Source organism: Pan paniscus, chromosome 5, assembly GCF_029289425.2.
Source record: "Pan paniscus chromosome 5, NHGRI_mPanPan1-v2.0_pri, whole genome shotgun sequence".
NCBI lineage: Eukaryota > Metazoa > Chordata > Mammalia > Primates > Hominidae > Pan > Pan paniscus.
Window position 1 is genome coordinate 100,264,924 of NC_073254.2, and position 19,186 is coordinate 100,284,109.

General features: G+C 37.8%; 1 protein-coding gene across 6 annotated transcripts in view; it reads left to right on the forward strand.

Moving 5' to 3' along the window:
• BCKDHB (branched chain keto acid dehydrogenase E1 subunit beta) overlaps nucleotides 1-19,186 on the forward strand; it is a 253,397-nt gene that overhangs the window by 55,477 nt on the left and 178,734 nt on the right. For all 6 annotated transcript variants that reach the window (XM_034962428.3, XM_063605391.1, XM_034962429.3 and 3 more), the window contains exons 4-6: nucleotides 6,477-6,610; nucleotides 7,749-7,904; nucleotides 10,154-10,262. In XM_034962428.3, the coding sequence (XP_034818319.1) occupies nucleotides 6,477-6,610; nucleotides 7,749-7,904; nucleotides 10,154-10,262 (399 nt within the window). The remainder of the gene's footprint in view (nucleotides 1-6,476; nucleotides 6,611-7,748; nucleotides 7,905-10,153; nucleotides 10,263-19,186) is intronic.

The following is a 19,186-nucleotide window of genomic DNA, read 5'->3' on the forward strand; positions in this document are numbered from 1 at the left end:
ACCCCAACTGCCTTTAAAAGATAGGAATTTCAACATCCTACAATTTAGTCATCATTTGGATGAATGACTTAAATTATTATATATTTTAGGAATATTAATTTTTTATGCTACCTGAGCTAAGCTGTGTGAAATTATCTTACGACATACACACTATTTAATATATTGAATTTGAGAAAGTTGGTTCCAAATATCAAATAGCTGAGTAGAAAGTAGAAAAAGACAATCCAGTTGCTGAGAATGGGGCAGAAAAAAAAATGTGATTTCTAAATCCAAAGAAACTAGCTCCACTTATCTAATTTATCCTTTCAAACTAAAAATATGTTAAATACTGTCAGTGTGCTGGGTAAGTAAGTGCTAAGCACTGGCACTCCCCCTCCTTGTCCTTATGGACCTCAGGCTGATCCTCTTTGTTCCCAGCCTGGCTCACTGTCACTCTCTCCAGCATTCCTGTCAGTGTCCACATGGATGGTCTTTTCAATATTCTGGCTTCTCAGCTTCTTATCCTTTTCTTCTCTGGTGATCTTATCCTCCATCCTACATTAGCTTTTCATTCTTACAGCCATACTCTTGTCATTAGCAATAACAGTGGTCTCTCCATAATCTCAGTTTGAAGCATCCTCAACTCTGATTAGCATTTTGAATCTCACTGTAGCTCACTGCTTCTAGTACCTCCATTCCAACAGTCTTTTGACCTTATTGATTCTTAAAAGCCACGGATTTTACCACCTTGTTGCTGTCTTTCATTTCCCTGATTACCTTTCTTTCTTTTACATCCAGTTTAAATTTCATGTCAATATTTGCTTGGCAAAATCTAATTCTAGTTAAATCCATCTCTCTGTGTGAATCCTGAGCTGAATGTCACTGGAGCAAAACGTAATGATGCAACTGGTCTTTAAGTTCAAGGCTGGGAAGTTCCGGGGCACTCATGTTGCCTGCCATCATGCCGCATGTTCCGGGTCCATTTGGTCTTCCATTCTCCCAGATGACTATTTCATACTTTTTCCCCCCTCCTCAAAACAGCTTCTCCCATCCTTATTCTTAGGTAATAATTTAGTTTTGCATTTTACTGAAAGGATAGATGCCACTAATAAGAACTTGGATAAGCTCTTATCACTGCATATATCCATGTACCACCATCAATGCCCATATGCCTTCTTTCCTCCCGCACTCTGAAAGAATGTAAGGGTTCCTATCAACCCCTCCACAGTAGATCCCTTCTTCTCTTGTCACCTTTTCAAAGACATGGTTCCAGTTATTATTCCTTCTCTCCATTTTATTAATTTTCTCAAAATAATCAATGTTCTCTTCTCTACTGATCATTCCCATCAGCCTGCAAATATGCTGTTATTTTTTTCCATCTTAAAAACCTGTCTTGCTGGGTGCAGTGGCTCACGCCTGTAATCCCAGCACTTTGGGAGGCTGGGGCGGGTGGATCACCTGAGGTCAGGAGTTTGAGACAAGCCTGGCCAACATGGTGAAACCCCATCTCTACTAAAAATACAAAAATTAGCTGGGCGTGGTCTTGGGCGCCTGTAATCCCAGCTACTCGGGAGGCTGAGGAAGGAGAATCACTTGAACCCAGGAGGTAGAGGTTGCAGTGAGTGGAGATTGTGCCACTGCATTCCAGCCGGGTGACAGAGCGAGACTCCATCTCAAAACAAAAAAACCCAAAACTCTCTTGACCCCATATTCCCCTCTAGTGACTGCTCCCTTTCTCTTCTCTTCTCTCTCTCTTTTTTTAAGACAGAATTTCACTCTGTTGCCCAGGGTGGAGTGCAGTGGTGCCATCTCAGCTCACTGCAGCCTTGACCTCCTGGGTTCAAATGATCCTCCCACCTTAGCCTCCTGAGTAGCTGGGACTACAGGCACGTGCCACCACACCCGGCTAATGTTATTATTGTATTTTTTGTAGAGATGGGGTTTTGCCGTAAGGTCTTGAACTCCTGGGCTCAAGTGATTCTCCGAAAGTGGTGGGATTACAGGTGTGATCCATAGCGCCTGGCTTCTTCTCTCCTTTATAGCACCGTTTCTCCATATAATTGTCACTACTCATTGTCTTCAATTTCTCTGCTTCTATTCTCTATTCTCACTTGAAGTCACTGCAATTAAGCTTTTTTTTTTTCTCTCCTCTCCTACTTTGCAGAAACGGTCATGTTAAGGTCACCAATGATAAAATCCTCAGTCCTCATCTCACTTTTTAATAGCAGTATAGACACAAGTTAATCACTCTTTTCTTGGAAACACTTCCTTTTGGGACAGCACATTCTCCTCCTGGTTTTCCTCCAAACTCTGGCTTGTTTTCCTTCTCAACTTGGCTGATTTATGTCTCACCTGTTTGTCTTGTTAACATTGGAGTATCCAGGCTACAATCTTAGATCTCTTCTTTTCTCTCCATTTAAATTTACTAGGTAATCTTATCCCATCCCTTGTTATTAAATGCTGTCTTTATGCTGAAGACTTCCAACTTATATCCAACAGTCTAATTGATAGCTCTACCTGAATATCTGAGGGCATCTCAAAGTAAACATCTCCAAACCTGAGCTGCTGATCTCTCACCCAACATGCTTCTTCACAGTTTTCCCTTTCTCAGTTACTGGGAACTCTGTCCTTCAGGTTACCCAGGCCAAAAGACTTTGAATCATCCTTAGTATTGCTGTGACTCATACTGCACATCCATTTCATCAGCAAATCCTTTTAGCTCTGTCTTTAGAATATATCCAGAGTCTCACACCATTTCTCCACCTTCTCTGCTATTATGCATTGTTATCTCTTACTGGGATTATTGCAGTATCAGATAATCAATCTTGCTGTGTCCACCCTTGCTATTGACAGGCTATTCACCAAATACCAGTCAGAGGGATCCTGTTGAAATGCAGCTCAGAGAATGGCATGACCTTACTCAAGAACTTCCTGTTTTTCTCACTCACCTGCTCTCTGACTCGCTCTCACAGTAAAAGAGGGTTTACAATGTCCTCCAGGGCCCTGCTTGATCATCTACCCATTCCATCCCGTAACTCCTTGACTTTATCTCCTACTACTCTTTCTTTTACTCTAGACCAGGCAATCTGGACTCCTTGCCCTTCCTCTGATATATTAAACATTTTCTTACCCCATGGTTTTTGTACTTGATGGTTGCTCTGCCCAGAATATTTATTCTCTCAGATACATGCATGGTACACATCCTCATTTATTTAAACCCTTTGCTTAACTGTCACCTCTCAGTGGGGTCTTTCCAATGTCCTTAAAAATCATAGTAGTTTCCCTCCCTCCATCACCTACTCCCCTGGTTCATCATCTAACAAACTAAATATTTCCTTCATTTATTTTGTTTTTATTGCATTTCTTGTGACTAGAATGTAAACATTCATGAGGAATGTTTTCGTTTTGTTTGCTGCTGTTAGGGAAGTGTCTGTATAATATTAAGTAGTTTAAAAACATTCGTTGAATAAATGTATGAATTATTATAGTCTTTTCAGTGTTATAATTTTTCTGTTACACATAAGAAATGGAGCCTTAGAGTGTTTAGTGATCCGTGGAGGTAACACTTAAATCCAGGTCTGTCTTGGCTCATAGCGCAGTCACTCATGTATTTTTTCATCTATCAGGACACTTACAGGGTACTACAGGAACTTTACATTGGATGAATTGCATTATAAGATAGAGGAAGTCATCAATATTGTGTGTCTTATTTGTGCTCTTCTCCTCAATCAGTATCTGGGAGAAAATAGAAACCGATTTTTAACAGTTCATGTTGAAGCACTTTTTGCTACATCGTAGAAACTTGTCAGAGAGACTTGTTAAACTATTTCCTCAAACCGAACATGTTTTGGGGTAAGAGAGTTTTGAGAAACTCATTTTTTTCTGCTTTCTATTGGCAACAAGGCTATATTTCTTACCGAGATGAAAAATATCTAAATCCCATGAACTAGCAAGGAATCAATAAGAATGCTGCTAGTTTGGTTAAGGTGGTTCAGATATTCCAGGGCTGTGAATTCCGTGGGAGACAGCTGGAATTTACGTTCATTTTCTACCACTGAGTTGATGGTTCACTGGAATCATAGATTTTCAAAGATTATCAAGCTACTCACAGTCAAATAGGGAATTGATGGGGAATAGAGGTCACAATTTCAGAAGATAGTCACAGATCATGATAAGTATGAATCATGCTTTCAGTTTTTGCAGCTGCTTATAGCCTGGCAAACTACAGGATGTGTCTGGTCGGCATTTCCCAACACCTGCCCCATGTTTCGTTCATATTCAAAGGAAATGATTAAGCTAAAAGTGAATTCTATATATGAAAAAGAACTGGTATCCTTGGATTATGGAAGTGAAATATGAATACCAGGTTTCTCCCAAAACATTTGGTTACATGGCCAGACTGTGGCTATTGTCTTTGTCCACCCAGAATCCTGAAATTATAATTTCTAATGAACTTCTGGCATGAGCTAAGAGGTGGTGAAACGTCAAGTGAGAATTGAATTATATGCTAATAAAATTGTACCTAGTGGTTCGAATGGATCGTCTAAAGGGTTTATCAAACTTCTCTAATTTGAAGAGTCTCAAACTCCAAAATCTGCCTCCTTGTTGGTGAGGCACAGCTCTTTTAACTGGGAGAGATTATTTGCTGCTGGGCTTTTGGAGTGTCCTGTGGGCACAGGTGTTGGCAAGGATTTGATCAGTTTTTGCACAGATTTTGGGGCTCCTCCATGCTGTGCCCTTCTTTTAGGGATTTAGTCTCTCAATTTTCAACCACCAGTAGCCACAGACTATTTTCTGACACCTCAGATCAACCAGACTGAGTCTATTTGTTTGAATTTTAGCTGTCCCGACTCATAGACTGGGGAGTCCTTTTGCAGGACAAGCCTTATGAACGCCATGGTCATCCACTGGGCTTAATTTCTTTCAAGAGTCAAGACTCCAGTTTATGCCTACTTTTGGCCCTTCAATGCCTTTAAATAGTTGTTTGTTTTATTTTGCCCAGAGTTTATAATCATTAAATATGGAAAGGATAGTCTGAAAAACGCAACTCTGACATTACGTTCAGAACCTCAATAAGATATTTTGTATAGTTTTTTCATTATTATTCAATTTAAAATACCACTTTCTAATTTTCATTATAGTTTCTTCTTTGAGCTGTGAGTTATTTAGCTATATATTAAAAAAAATTTCTAGCCAGGCCCGGTAGCTCACGCCTGTAATCCCAGCACTGTGGGAGGCCGAGGCGGGTGGATCACCTGAGGTCAGGAGTTCGAGACCAGCCTGGCCAACATGGTGAAACCCCGTCTTTCCTAAAAATACAAAAATTAGCTGGGTGTAGTGGTGGGCGCCTATAATCCCAGCTACTCGGGTGGCTGAGGCAGGAGAATGGCTTGAACTCAGGAGTCAGAGGTTGCAGTGAGCTGAGATTGCGCCATTGCACTCTAGCCTGGGTGACAAGAGCAAAACTCCATCTCAAAAAAAAAAAAAAAAAATTCTAACATAATTTTTTGAATGATCTTTTTATTTCTAACTTAATTACACTATGGTCAGAGAATATATGTGATTTTCATCTTTTAAAATTTGTCGAGATTGGATTTGTAGTCCAGTATATGGTCAATTGATGTCAGTGTTTTCTGTTTACTTGAAAAGGGTTTGTATTCTTTGCTTTGGGGTGCAGTGTCCTTTGTATGTCAGTTAGGCCATGTTTGTTGAACATGTTTAAATCATCTCTATTTTTTACACTCCCTCCTTTTTTTTTGGTATGCCTTTTTTGTCAGTTATTAAGACTAGTACATTAAAAAATCATCTCCCACTATGTGGTGATTTTGTCCATTTGTCCTTTTAGTTGTCTTGCTTTTTTCCATTTATTTGGAGCCCATTGTTAGATAAGTATAGATTTAGAATTATTTATTTCTTGTGAATTGAACCCTTTAACAGTATGCGTTTTCCCTCTTTATCTCTGGTGCGTTTTTTTCCTGAAAGTCTAGTTTGCCTGCTGTTAATATAGTGACATCAACTTTCTTTTGGTTAGGTTTTTTATTGTCTATTTTTTCCTTCTTTTTTCTTTTTTTTAACAACCTTTCTCTGTCTTCAGAGTTTGTGTTTCCTTTCAAATAGTTGGGTTTTCCTTTCTTTTAAATTAGTGTGACAGTTTTTATTTTCACTGAAACATTAGATTACTTACAATTAATACAATTATTAATTGGATTTAAGTAATTCACCTTATTATTATTATTTTTTTAATAGAGACAGGTTTTCACTATGTTGGCCATGTTGGTGTTGAACTCCTGGTCTCAAGTAATCTTCTTGCCTTGGCCTCCCAAACTGCTAGGATTACAGGTGTGAGCCACCGTGGCTAGCCATACTCTTTATTTTCTGTTTCCTCTACCTGTTCTATACTTCTCCATCCCATTATTAGTTTACTGAATTTTTAAATGTATTATGCATGACATTACTCTCATTTGCCACATTAACCTTTTTTTCTTTTCTATTTTAAGGAAAAGATAGAGTTTTTAATACCCCATTGTGTGAACAAGGAATTGTTGGATTTGGAATCGGAATTGCGGTCACTGGAGCTACTGCCATTGCGGAAATTCAGTTCGCAGATTATATTTTCCCTGCATTTGATCAGGTAAGTGAATGAATATTTCTAGGGTTGTTCAGTCATTGAAATATTCAAGTATTGCCGCTACCCTTCCACCCACCCTTACCTGCATTCTAACATTTTATTATCCTTTTACTAATGTATTACAATTATAATTTTGTTATGAGCATATATTTAAAGATCTAATAGAATAGTTTAAGCAGATAGATTGGGGTTGGGTGAAGTGGCTCACATCTGCAATCCCAGCACTTTGGGAGGCCAGGGTGGGAGGATCACTTGAGGCCAAGAGTTCAACACCATCCTGGGCAACATAATGATAATGAGAACCCATATCCACAAAAGCTACAAAAATTAGCCCACTGTGGTGGCACATACCTGTCATCCCAGTTACTCTGGAGGCTGAGGCAGGAGGATAACTTCAACCAGGAGTCCGAGGCTACATTGAACTGTGATCGCAGCACTGCACTCTCTGGGTGACAGAATGAGACCCTGTCTCATAAAGAAAGGAAGAGAGAAAGAAAGAAAGAGTGAGACAGAGGGGAGAGGGGAGAGGGAAGAAGGGAGAGGGGAGAGAGGAGAGAAAAGAGGAAGGGAAAGACAAGACCCTGTCTCAAAAAGAAAGAAGGGAAGGAAGGAAGGAGGGAAGGAGGGAGGGAGGGAGGGAAGGAAGAAAAGGAAGGAAGGAAGGAAGGGAGGGAGGGAGGGAAGGAGGGAGGGAGGGAGTGACGGGATCCTGTCTCAAGAAAGAAAGGAAAGGAGGGAGGGAAAAGCTCATTGTGCTATGGGAAAGGAAGGCAGGAAGGAAGGGAGGGAGGGAGGGAGGAAGGGAAAGACTCATTGTGCCATGGGAAAGGAAGGAAGAAAGGAAGGAGGGAGGGAGGGAGGGAAGGAGAGAAGGAAGGGAGGGAGGGAGGGAGGGACGAGACCCTGTCTTAAGAAAGGAAGGAAGGGAGGGAAAGACTTATTGTGCTATGGGAAAGAAAGGCAGGCAGGCAGGCGGGAAGGAAGGAAGGAAGAGGGGGAGGGAGGCAGGGAGGGAGGGAAAGACTCATTGTGCCTTGGGAAGGGAAGGAAGGAAGGAAGGGAGGGAGGGAGGGAGGAAGAAAGGAAGGAGATTGGAAGGGAAGGACTCATTGTGCCATGCCCCTTTCTTTCTGCCCCTCAGATTGTTAATGAAGCTGCCAAGTATCGCTATCGCTCTGGGGATCTTTTTAACTGTGGAAGCCTCACTATCCGGTCCCCTTGGGGCTGTGTTGGTCATGGGGCTCTCTATCATTCTCAGAGTCCTGAAGCATTTTTTGCCCATTGCCCAGGAATCAAGGTATGTTCATTTATGTACTTTATTTGATTTCTATTTGATGTTTCCATTTTGATTCATTCTATTTAATATCTATGCTTATCTAGAGGAAAGAAAACAAACAGGATTCTTGGAATTTATGTGAACTTAACTGTATTTAAGAAGGGGAGTTTAGCAGTTCTTTTAAGTATGCTATCCAATGCCCAGTTTTACAGAAAGTTCTTTTTGAAGGAGGACTGGTTTTATAAACTCTGGCATTGATTAATTTTATAGACTTCAAAGAATAAGACCAAGAACATAGTTGGTTTACCTCCCCTCTCTTTCAAAGCTTTATATTTCTTTCTAACTTAAGTCTTTCTCACTTAACTGATGATGGGGTGATTTTAATAAATCTTTTGTTTAGTCTGTATTTACCTCAAAGTCACAGGGATAAGACTTTTGCTTTTAATCTATTTCTTACTTGTTAAAAAGACTGAGAGAAGACTGTTACCTAGATTTTTTTTTCTGTTTAAAGTTAGGTAATACTTGCTCAACCAATTAATTTTGAAGCATCTCCTTTTTATAACCTGTCTTTCACAAAAGCTTAGGTCTTTTGATGGTAAAAATATTTTGAGTATTTTATGTCTTAATTTTTTGTATTATCTTTTCTGTTTCTGTTTACTGAATAAGCTTTTCAGGGGATCATTGTAGAAACCCATAGATGTGTGAATCCAGAGATGTATATTTGTTTTTTGACCACATGAATTGATTGTGAGCGTGTGTCTATGTTTTATTCTTTTTTTCTTATTTGTTTTTTCTACCAGATCAAAGTTATAAGCTTATCTTAGTTGAGTAGATGTTGCCTGATTTTTGAATGTGAGCTAGAAGTTGTAGACTGGGAAAGAAGCCATGTGCGAGGCAAGTTATTTTTGTGCTTGAGCTAAACATTAATTCACATTTAATATTTATAACGTTATATTGTTTTTAAGAACAGATCTTTTCTGTCTGTCCCCTGCCTTCTCTTTTCCTCCTTCATTTTCTTTCTTCCTCTTCCTTTTTCCTTTTTTTTCAGCTGAAATGAAAATATACTTAAAGTACAAAAGGCTAATATGAAGAAAGCAGATGAAGGGAAATTAAAAAGTAGGAACATAAGATAAAGACATTGTGTGATATGGTTATTAATGTGTTGAGAGGTCCAGAACAGAAAATAAAATTTTTTATACAGAAAATAGTGACATTTTTGCTGCTCTTTTATTTTTAAAATAAAACCCTTCAATAAAAATGGCATAAAAATGGCTTTGAAAGCCAAATATAGTTTGCCTCAGGGAATCTTAAGTCTTTGCGATAAGTTCAGTTTTATTTTAATAACTCTTCCTATATAATATTTGTCTTTAAACAATTATTTTATAATCATTTAAAATTAGACAAAGTTTGTGATTTAAGTCAACATGAGATAGAAGTTCAGAGCTTGAGCTTTGGTATCAGTGGGAATTGGGTGAGATTCTTTGATCAAGCAAGTCGTGTGACCTTAGGCAAGCTACTTGTTCTCTCTAAACCTCAGTGTCTATTTCTAAAATGAGGAAAATTATAATAGCTCCCTAGTGGGGTTGCTATGAACAGATGAGTTAATTCACAGAGTGCTTGGCCAAGTTTACACATGTACTTCCTACTGTCATTATCATCTTCCTTATCATCACCCTCATTCTTGAGAAGGTCCTGGAGCCCTTTCCTGTGAGTGGAAGTGTGGACTATCCACACTTTTGTTTTTGCTTTGCTATATAACTGGACACTGTGGTGCCTGGACCATAAAACTCAGTGGACTAATTTTTCACTTATGAAATGAAGACCATATTTATTTCATGGGAAAAGAAGATTTTGACATGTTAAAACTGGAGAAGAGAGTTGCATGTACTTTGAAAGTAGAAACAGATTATTAGTAGAAGAGATTTCTTCATAGATAAACACAGGTAGATATTAACAATATTACAGTTTTTTGCTTTGATGAATGATCTTTGCATATTCTTTTTTTTTTATATAGGCAAGTTTAGCTTCTTAAGAGTAGTATCTTAGTTAACAGAACATGGTAGGCATCTGATAAATATCTGTTGAATAAGAGGCATTTTTATTTTTATATAATATGTAAACTTAATAAGTGATCATTAGGCTTAAAATAAATAGCCAATATCTATTTTTAATTAGTAACAATTGATTATTTAAATATCAGCCCTTCTTAGAAGCGAGTTTACTGGGATATATTTTTACTAAAATTGTCTTAAAAAAATCTGTTTTTGCAGGTGGTTATACCCAGAAGCCCTTTCCAGGCCAAAGGACTTCTTTTGTCATGCATAGAGGATAAAAATCCTTGTATATTTTTTGAACCTAAAATACTTTACAGGGCAGCAGGTAAAGTTTTTCTTTATTTTATATTTGTGAATATCTTTATATACTTTGTTTTTTTATAGCTCTAAAAGTTATATCTTTTTTTTCCATATGGTTGATTTATATTTTCCTTGTAGAAAGAATCTTGATTTTTTTGGTATTTAGTTTGTCCTCAGGTGTAAATTTTATGTTTGGGAAAAATTCATCTAGCCATTTTATATTTTGATTGTGGAAACAAAGAGGAAATCTGAAGTGGTAGCAACAATAAAGGGACTATGTTTAACCACATAGTAGGTGCTTTGTAAATATGGATTGAACAGAAAAGTAAATGAGCTCATTTTACTAAATAGTATATGTTTCCTTTTAACTAAAGTGACCATAAAGGTCTTCCTTCATTTAAATCAGGATACCTTTGATTGTGAAGGAGGTGCTGTTAACAATTATGCTGTGCTGTCAGGTCTATGCTGGGATGACTGTGTAAAGCAAACTGAGGTGTTTGGTCATCCTCTTTTTAGCTCAAAATCCTGATTTTATAAACATACATCTGTGACTGCTAATTTCTTCACTGTAATGGAAATTTTAAATAGCAAATGATTTTTTTCTGTCTAAAGCATTTTAATCACTCCTGGAAGCTTCTTCCTCACTCTTCACAATGGATCCATTCTCCCTATGCCAAAAACAGCCACTTTCTGATTGCCATCAGATTAAGTGTACATGTGTTTGGGCTTCATATAAATCCATGCACACTGCATATGTTCTTTTGTGTTTGCTTTCTTTTACTCAACCTAATGCTTTTGAGATTCATTCATGTTGTTGCTTGTATCAGTAGTTTATTCACTTTTCTTTGCTGAGTAGTAGTCCATTGTATGAATATCTGTTGTTCATTTCTATTACAATAATATTACAATTTTGTACAATATTAGAACATTTCTACTTAGTAAGGAACATGGTCATTATATTGGATGAATATTCAGTGTTCATTTCTATTACAATAATATCTTACAACTGTACAATATTAGAACATTACTACTAAATAATGAACATTGTCATTACATCATATGAATATTCATTGTTCATTGATAGTATTATTACTACTAAGTAATAATAATTTTTCTTGTTATTCTTATTTTTCTAAGTATTCTAGTTACTAAGGAAAGTAGCATGGCCCTCTTCATCAAGCTAATTTTTTTTGAATAGCATTAGCATATTACAACTATGTTTCTGGAGCCAGCCTGCCAATAAATGCTTCTTGGCTGTGGGGAAAAGAACACCCAAAAATCTGAGGCGTGTACAGTATTGTTTAATAAGTAGCATTTCATTGTATGAATAGATCACAGTTAATTCATGGCCCATGCAACTGGGCTTCTGTTTCAATGTATCCATTCCTCTGTGATGAGTTTTTCAAAGTGGATGTGTCATTTTACACTTTCATTGGAGATTTTTCAGAGTTCCTGTTGCTCTTAAGTTTAAAAACAGATTTTAAATTGACTCTAGATTTATATGGACTCTATTATAGTCTGTATCCCATTATGTAATAAAAATGAATGTAAGAATTTAAAATTTTGAAGTGAATAGGAAAATATCAATGATATATTGTGAATAGCTTTTTGATGAAAAGGATTTCTAATACTTTGGATATCCTGTGGCTATTATAATTGTAATGCCAGCCAGCTGTTATAGCCAATCAGTAAAGAAATTTTGCAGTATTTAATAAATGGCCACTGAGTAAGAAAGATTTGAAAAAGTAATATTTACTTTGCTGCAAATTTTGAAACCAGAATTGGTCAGGCAAATACATTTACAGGATTCTAGCTAGGAGAATGCACTTGAAAAATTTGTCCTAGGCTTGGCCCTGGGAGAGATTATGAAAGACCCTGATGAAGTTCAGTATTCAAAAGGTTTCCAGAAATTTCCCCATGCTTGATCATGTATCATTTCAAGGATTCTAACTCTGAATCCCTTCTTGACTCCTAGGGGCTCAATAGAGGTCACAGTGATATTGGCTCTTTCATAGCTAGAAAGCTTCTCTGCAGAAGAAATTAGGATAGGAAAAAAGGGCTAACCACCAAAGTCTTCATATTAGTCTTCTCTAGATGGTTGTCTAAGTTGTTCTCTGGGCCAGCAGAATAATCATCACTGCTAGCTTATTAGAAATGAAAATGGTCAGTTTTTATCCAAGACTTGCAGCATTAGAACCTCTGGGAGCAGAGCCCAGCTCGCTTTGTGTTAGTAGCCCTATAGATTATTCTGATCCATGCTCAAGTTTGCGAAACACTGCCTGAGGTCAGTTCTGAAACAATAACTGATGTTGCCTCTGTCCATTTATCTTATTTTATTCTTAGTTCTTATATAGAGAGGATGCTTTTGACCTATGGTTTTCTTAGACTTGACCTCTGGTTCAATATCACTATGACTATATTTTGGTTTCTACTTTTCCTTTTTTTTTTGGATCTTCTGACCCTGATTCTGTAATTTAGCCCACCCTTTTCTAGCCCTGTGTCTCAGATGTACTTTACACTGGTGGTGTAGACTCCAAACATACAGTTGTTTGGAATGATATAAAAGGAATGGTGCATTGTGATTCAGCATTTGATTGAGGAGGCCTCTGGAAGACATTCTGTATTGAAGGAATCAAAGAGACAGTTAAAAGAAGGTGCTTTACATTCATTTCAAAGACCAGAGCAGCCTGACAATTTCTAAGTGGTAGTATACTTACAGTATCCATAAGTAAAAATTTAATAGATTGATTTTTTCTCCTACATCCCTTCTTTTTAAATTTCTTATGTACATTTGGGAATAGTTAAAATTGAGTGGATGAAAACACAAAATTTTACATTTAAAGTTTTTTAGAAGAGTTCATATTGGGACTCATAATGGTTCATGGATGGACTAATAAATACGGATGTAGAATTATAAATACTGGCTGACATTTATATAAAAATAATTGGGAGTTAATTGGGAGCTACATTTTTACATAATGGTCCATTAGGTTAATTATGCAGTACTATCGTTCCTCAGTATACTCAGGGGATTTGTTCCAGCCCCTCTACCCCAATACCAAAATCCAGAGCATACTCAAGTCCCATGGCTGGCCTGTGGAACGTGCATGTACAAAAAGTTGGCCCTCCATATATGTGCCTTTCATAGGCCATGAATGGTATATTTTCCACCCACATTTAGTTGAAAAAAATTTGCATATAAGTGGACCCCTCCAGTTCAAACTGTGTTGTTCAAAGATCAACTGTAATCTTAACCAAATGGAACATAGTCAAGTATAAGTAAGGATACAAAAAGAGGTAAGTGAATGCCAAAGCTGGGCTTTTTCCCTAAAGTTATCTTCCAGGTCCTGGACACATTGATCTTCTGCTTTGATGATTCTATAGGGCACTGAGGATGGGAGATAAAGTACAGAGCTCACTTTAGGTAGAGACTTTGCTAGGAGCCCTTGATTAAAGCCTGTGGGACCACATCTGCAGTGTGAGGTGCAAACTTTGGAATAGTCTAAGGTAATATTTACAAAATCTATGCATTTAAGACCTTGTATTTTATTTATGGAATGGTATCTTAAACACATAAATACATTTATGAATTATGTAATTCCATAAAGTTAGATATGTTAAGTTATGCTAATATAAGGCCTCAAGTAATATGGAAATTTATTTCTCTCTAATATAAATGTCTAAGTTGGCAGTCCAGGGCTAGTGTGATAGTTCCTCAGTCATCAAGGTACCGGGCCTCTTCTCTCTGGTTGCTGTGCTGTCTTCAACATGTAGTTTTCAGTTCCTGGTCCTAGGTAGCTGCACCAGCTCCCAATATCACATATGTATTTCAGCTACCAGGAAGGGAGGAGGAGGAAAGGAAAAGGTATTCTCCTTCTCTTTAAAGAATAACTTGAAGATTGCACGCATTAAATTTCACTTCCCACGGGTCACATCTAATCATATGGCCATGACCACACCTAACCACAGAAGAGGCTGAGCTAGTCTTTGGCTTAAGTGCCTAACTAAAAATTTTATTATTACACAATGACAGGAAATGGATATTAAGGGACAACTACCAGTCTCTACCACAATTACTTGCATGGTTTCCAAAAGAAGCTATACATTTTAAGGAGGGAAGAGATCTGTTTGAAATAATTCAGCTGTTTACTCTTTGACTCATAGTCCTTCTAGGAATCCATTTTGGAGATACATTGGCAAAAATTTGAAGAAAATGTTACTGGTCATTGCAGTGCCCTTTAAACGAACAAGAACTGGAAACAACACATTTGCCCATCACTAGAGGATTTTAGGTTAGTTGAATAAGCTAAGCTCCATCCATCTGATGGGTTACACTGCATTGTTTAAAGGAAGGAGACAGATCTCTTTATATTGTGGTAATAGTCAGGGTTTGATTGGAGACCAAAACTAGAAGAAGCAAAACTGAAAGATATACGAAATATATTCTAAGCATCTGACCATTTGCAGCTGTAAAAACTGGTTAAACAGTCTAAGAAAGATTGTTGCTTCTGTGTTTGATGCTATAACCTGAAGTCCACGGGGAAAACTGTGAGGAAGGGAAGATGGAAATAAAGTAGGGGGGAACAAGAACAAAATAGAACTTGCTACAGTGGATTGGAACTTAGGTCTATCTCTCACCACCTCCAAGGCTTAGTGTAGGAAAAACATTGGCTGCTAGGAGACCGGGTAGGCGGCTGTTTGAATAGCCTGTTTATGTGATATCATGGAGAAGGCCTGGATTAGCAGAAGGAAATGGGTTAGAAATTTTTTTAGATTATATGAAATATTTGGTGCCTAAATGAATTTAAGGAGGGGAAAGGAGAAGGAGGTGTTAAGAGTAAGTGTAGCATAAGATTTTCTTTTCTGGTATTAATGGAGGAATAGTAGATTAGATACCCTGAAATAAATGGTGTGTGATTGTGTGTGTGCTGATTTTAAATATATACTGAGCTGGCATGAAAATTAGAACGCTGCAGAGTTCAAAAGCAAAATGGAGCTCAGAATTCTGGGAGGTAAGTGAATGCCAAAGCTGGCTTTTTCTTTATAGTCATCTTCCAGGTCCTGGACACATTTAACTTTTCTTTGATGATTCCATGGGGGCACTGAGAGGACAGGAGATAAAGTACAGAGCTCACTTTAGGTAGAGACTTTGCTAGGAGCCCTTGATTAAAGCCTGTGGGACCTATTCACAGTGTGAGGTGCAAAGGTGGCAGGATGGAAACTTACCTGTCTTGCTCTGTCCTCCTGGAGAAGAAAAGAAAAATCTCTTCTGAGAGTTTTTATCACAAGATGAACCTTACACAGGATTACAGTTTGAGTATGTGCTAGTAGTGCGGTCTGAAAGCACTTAAGCAGATAATTAAAAGTGATTCTGTGTGGATGGTGTCCATGAAAACTGTTGGAAGGAAACAAAATCCTCTCTGGAGTCACTTCAACTTAGGTTAGCAACAACCCAGATACTCCCACAGATAAAGCTCCAAGTAAAACATAGAATCCCTTTGAGCAGAAACAAGAAAAGGCAGCTATAAACCCATGTAGACTTTAAATATTAAAACTATTTTATAAGAAATGCAAAATGAAGGCCACGTGTGGTAGCTCATGCCTGTGATCCTAGCACTTTGGGAGGCTGAGGTGGGAGGATCGCTTGAGCCCAGGAGTTTGAGACCAGCCTGGGCAATATGGTAAAACCCTGTCTCTACACAAAAAATGCAAAATGTAGCCAGGTGTCATGGCATGCGCCTGTGGTCCTAGCTACTTGGGAAGCTGAGGTGGGAGGATCACCTGTGCCTGGGGAGGCTGAGGCTGCAGTGAGCCATGGTGGCACCACTGCATTCCAGCCTGGATGACAGTGAGACCTTGTCTCAAAAAAAAAAAAAAAAAAAAAAAGGCAAAACATGGGTTTCATATTAAAAAAAAAGGAGACACTTGAGAATACAAGAAGGTGACAAGCAAAGTTGAAGAAAAACAACAGAAGGTTTAAAAAGAAAAATATAATAAAAATCTCCAATGGTTTAAGCCCAGAAATTTATAAACAGATAACGGGGGAATTGATAAACTGGAAGATAAAACCAAAGCAATAACCAGAATATAATCTAGAGAGATAAAGAGAAAGGAAAGAGAGGTTGAATGTAGAGGGATACTGAGAAGGTCTAAATACATCTAAGGAAACACACATGAGTGTTTTTCCTAATAATATTTATCAGCAAAATTTTGCTGACAAAAAAGTGATTCCCTGGCATATTTTTGCCATTTTGCCTCATCAGAACTAAACCAGTGCAGTAGGAAATATTTCAGGGAAGCATCAACTACTGCCTGCTTTTCCCTCCTGTAGTACTATCAAGGTAGAGATGTTATTTTCTCAAGTCTGGAGTAGTAGTCCATATATAATCTCTAAAATAAAGTAGGTAAAGGATACTAGGTAAAGGGTTCCTTAGGCATCAACAAGTTAACTTGTCAACTTTAAAAATAATTTACCTGTAGTGTATAATTTTAATCTGTATCCATATCATTTATATTACTAAATCCTGTTTAAGAATGATTCACTTACAGAGGTAAATGCAAGGCTTTTGCTTATGGTTGCTGTGCAGAGCTCTCACTGGTTAACCTGGGCACCTCTGGGTTTCTTCTTTTCCTTGTAGAACATACTCTTTCCATGCTTACTGCCCTTATCTTACCCAATGTGGTTCTGAAGGGGCTGACAGTCATCTCATCTGACCTCCATGATCTCAGGACATGGCCATGTGCCTCTATCTCAGCCATTCTGATTTCTTTTCTGGGATTTTCTATCTGGAGTCAGAGTTTAACTTTCTATGGGTGGTTTGCCTGGGATGATGGGAGACTGGGGCTCCAAATTACTCTCACTCCTTTAATCTTCCTTTGATTAGTAAGCTTCTTTCACATCTCTCCATTTAATCTCATTTTAAGTTTAACATACTTTGAGTTTCAGTCTCCTGTAGATGTTACTAATAGGTAATTTTGACGAATACATAATCTTGGTTAGAGAAGAGATGCCTCTTTTAAGATGAAAATATCCTTCGTTAATAGCACAATAAACTGCAGCTGTCATGATTTAACACAGATACTTCTTTTGTCTTAATAGGTGAAGTAGGAACCCCCTCTATTTACTCATAATCATATTTCATAAGGTTGCTGAGAAGATTTAAGTGAGATTATCCATGTGTGTACCTGCCTAGTCTTTAAGTACCATTAGAACACTTATGTGCTAGACGCTGGGCTATCTTGTGTAGACATGGGGACTATGTCATTTAATTCTCACAACCAGCATATCAGGTAAATTCTGTCATTATCGCCATTTTATAGATGAGGAACGTAAGGATTAGGGAAATTAGACAACTTGTCCAAAGTCACACAACCAGGATTGGGCATGTTTGGCACAGATGGTGACTTTAAGAAACTTGCTCAAGCTCACAGAAATAATGAGTGATGGATTTAAGTTTTAAACCAAGACATTTTGACACCAGAGTCTGCCGTCTTTCTCATAGTACCCTATTTTGCATCCCACCTAATTATTATTGAATGGAGGACATAAATGAAATATAACTTCCTCCAGTGTCCTAGTTTCATGTCAGGAAATAGCTGTCTAGTTTTTAAAAGTTTCCCACATAATTAAAATGATCTTATTTTTTATTTTTTCGAGACAGGGTCTCCCTCTGTTACCCAGGATGGAGTGCAGTGGTGTGATCGCAGCTCATGGCATCCTCAACCTCCTGGGCTCAGGTGATTCTCCCATCTCAGCCTTTGAAGCAGCTGGGACCACAGGCATGTGCCACCATGCCTTGCTAATTTTCGTATTTCTCAATTTTTTTGAGTTTTTGAGAAACTCAATTTTTGAGTTTCTCCATGTTGCCCAGGCTGATAAAATGATCTACTTTTTAACTGAATGGAAATATATACAGTTGGCGCTTTTTATCTGTGGGTTCCAGAGCCATAAGTTTAACCAACCATAGATTGAAAATATTTGAAAAAATAATTACACTGAACATGTACAGGCCTTGTTTCTTGTCATTCTCTAAACAATACAGTATAGCAGCCATTTACATATAATTTACATTGTATTAGGCATTATAAGTAATCTAGATATGATTTTAAGGATAAGGGAGGTTGTGCATAGGTTCTATGCAAATCCTGTGCCATTTAGATCAGGGTTCTGAGCAGCTACGGATTTTTGTATCTTCAAGAAGTCCTGAACCAAACCCCCATGCATACCAAGGGATGACTGCACTATTCATAGCCATGACTTAAGGTAGTACATCCCTATGTAGTATATAGTCCAAGGTTTGAATATATATATTGCATTAATTTCTCCATTGGCATAGGATTAATTTGCTTCTTTGAAAGTTATAAAAACTACATGTCACAGTCTGGTCTGGTTACAGGTAGGGGGTTTGGGAACCTTTGCACCTTGTAATCATTAGTCATTAAGGGACCTAGTCATATGTCCCCAGATAGAGGCAAAGGCAGCTGGGAAATGTAGTCTTCCTGCATTTGGGCGAGAAGAGATGAGGTCGTTTGGCCCCTGTGCAGCATTGTGCCAGTCACAGCTCCTGTTGATCTCTCTGACTCCATCATTTCTGGGCCTGATCTCTCTGACTCCATCATTTCTGGGCCTGTGCTCATAAACTGCTCTCTGCGCAAACCTCTGGGCTGTGGTGACTCTCCCACATGTCCAGCCTTTAGAAATGATTTCTTTCAATTCAACCATTAACTTTATAAATCGTACAGATGAAAATAAGTCATATATTCTTTATGCAGCAATTTTCTTGAATTTTATTTCTCCTTATTTTGAATATGCAATCAATATATATAAAAATGTAGGTTTCCTGAACATAGAAGGAGAAAGCAACCTAATAATATTTTTGATTTCCTGATTATTTATTGTAATTATGACATTTGAGTGCAATGAATCTTTTTAGAAATGGAAGAAGGACG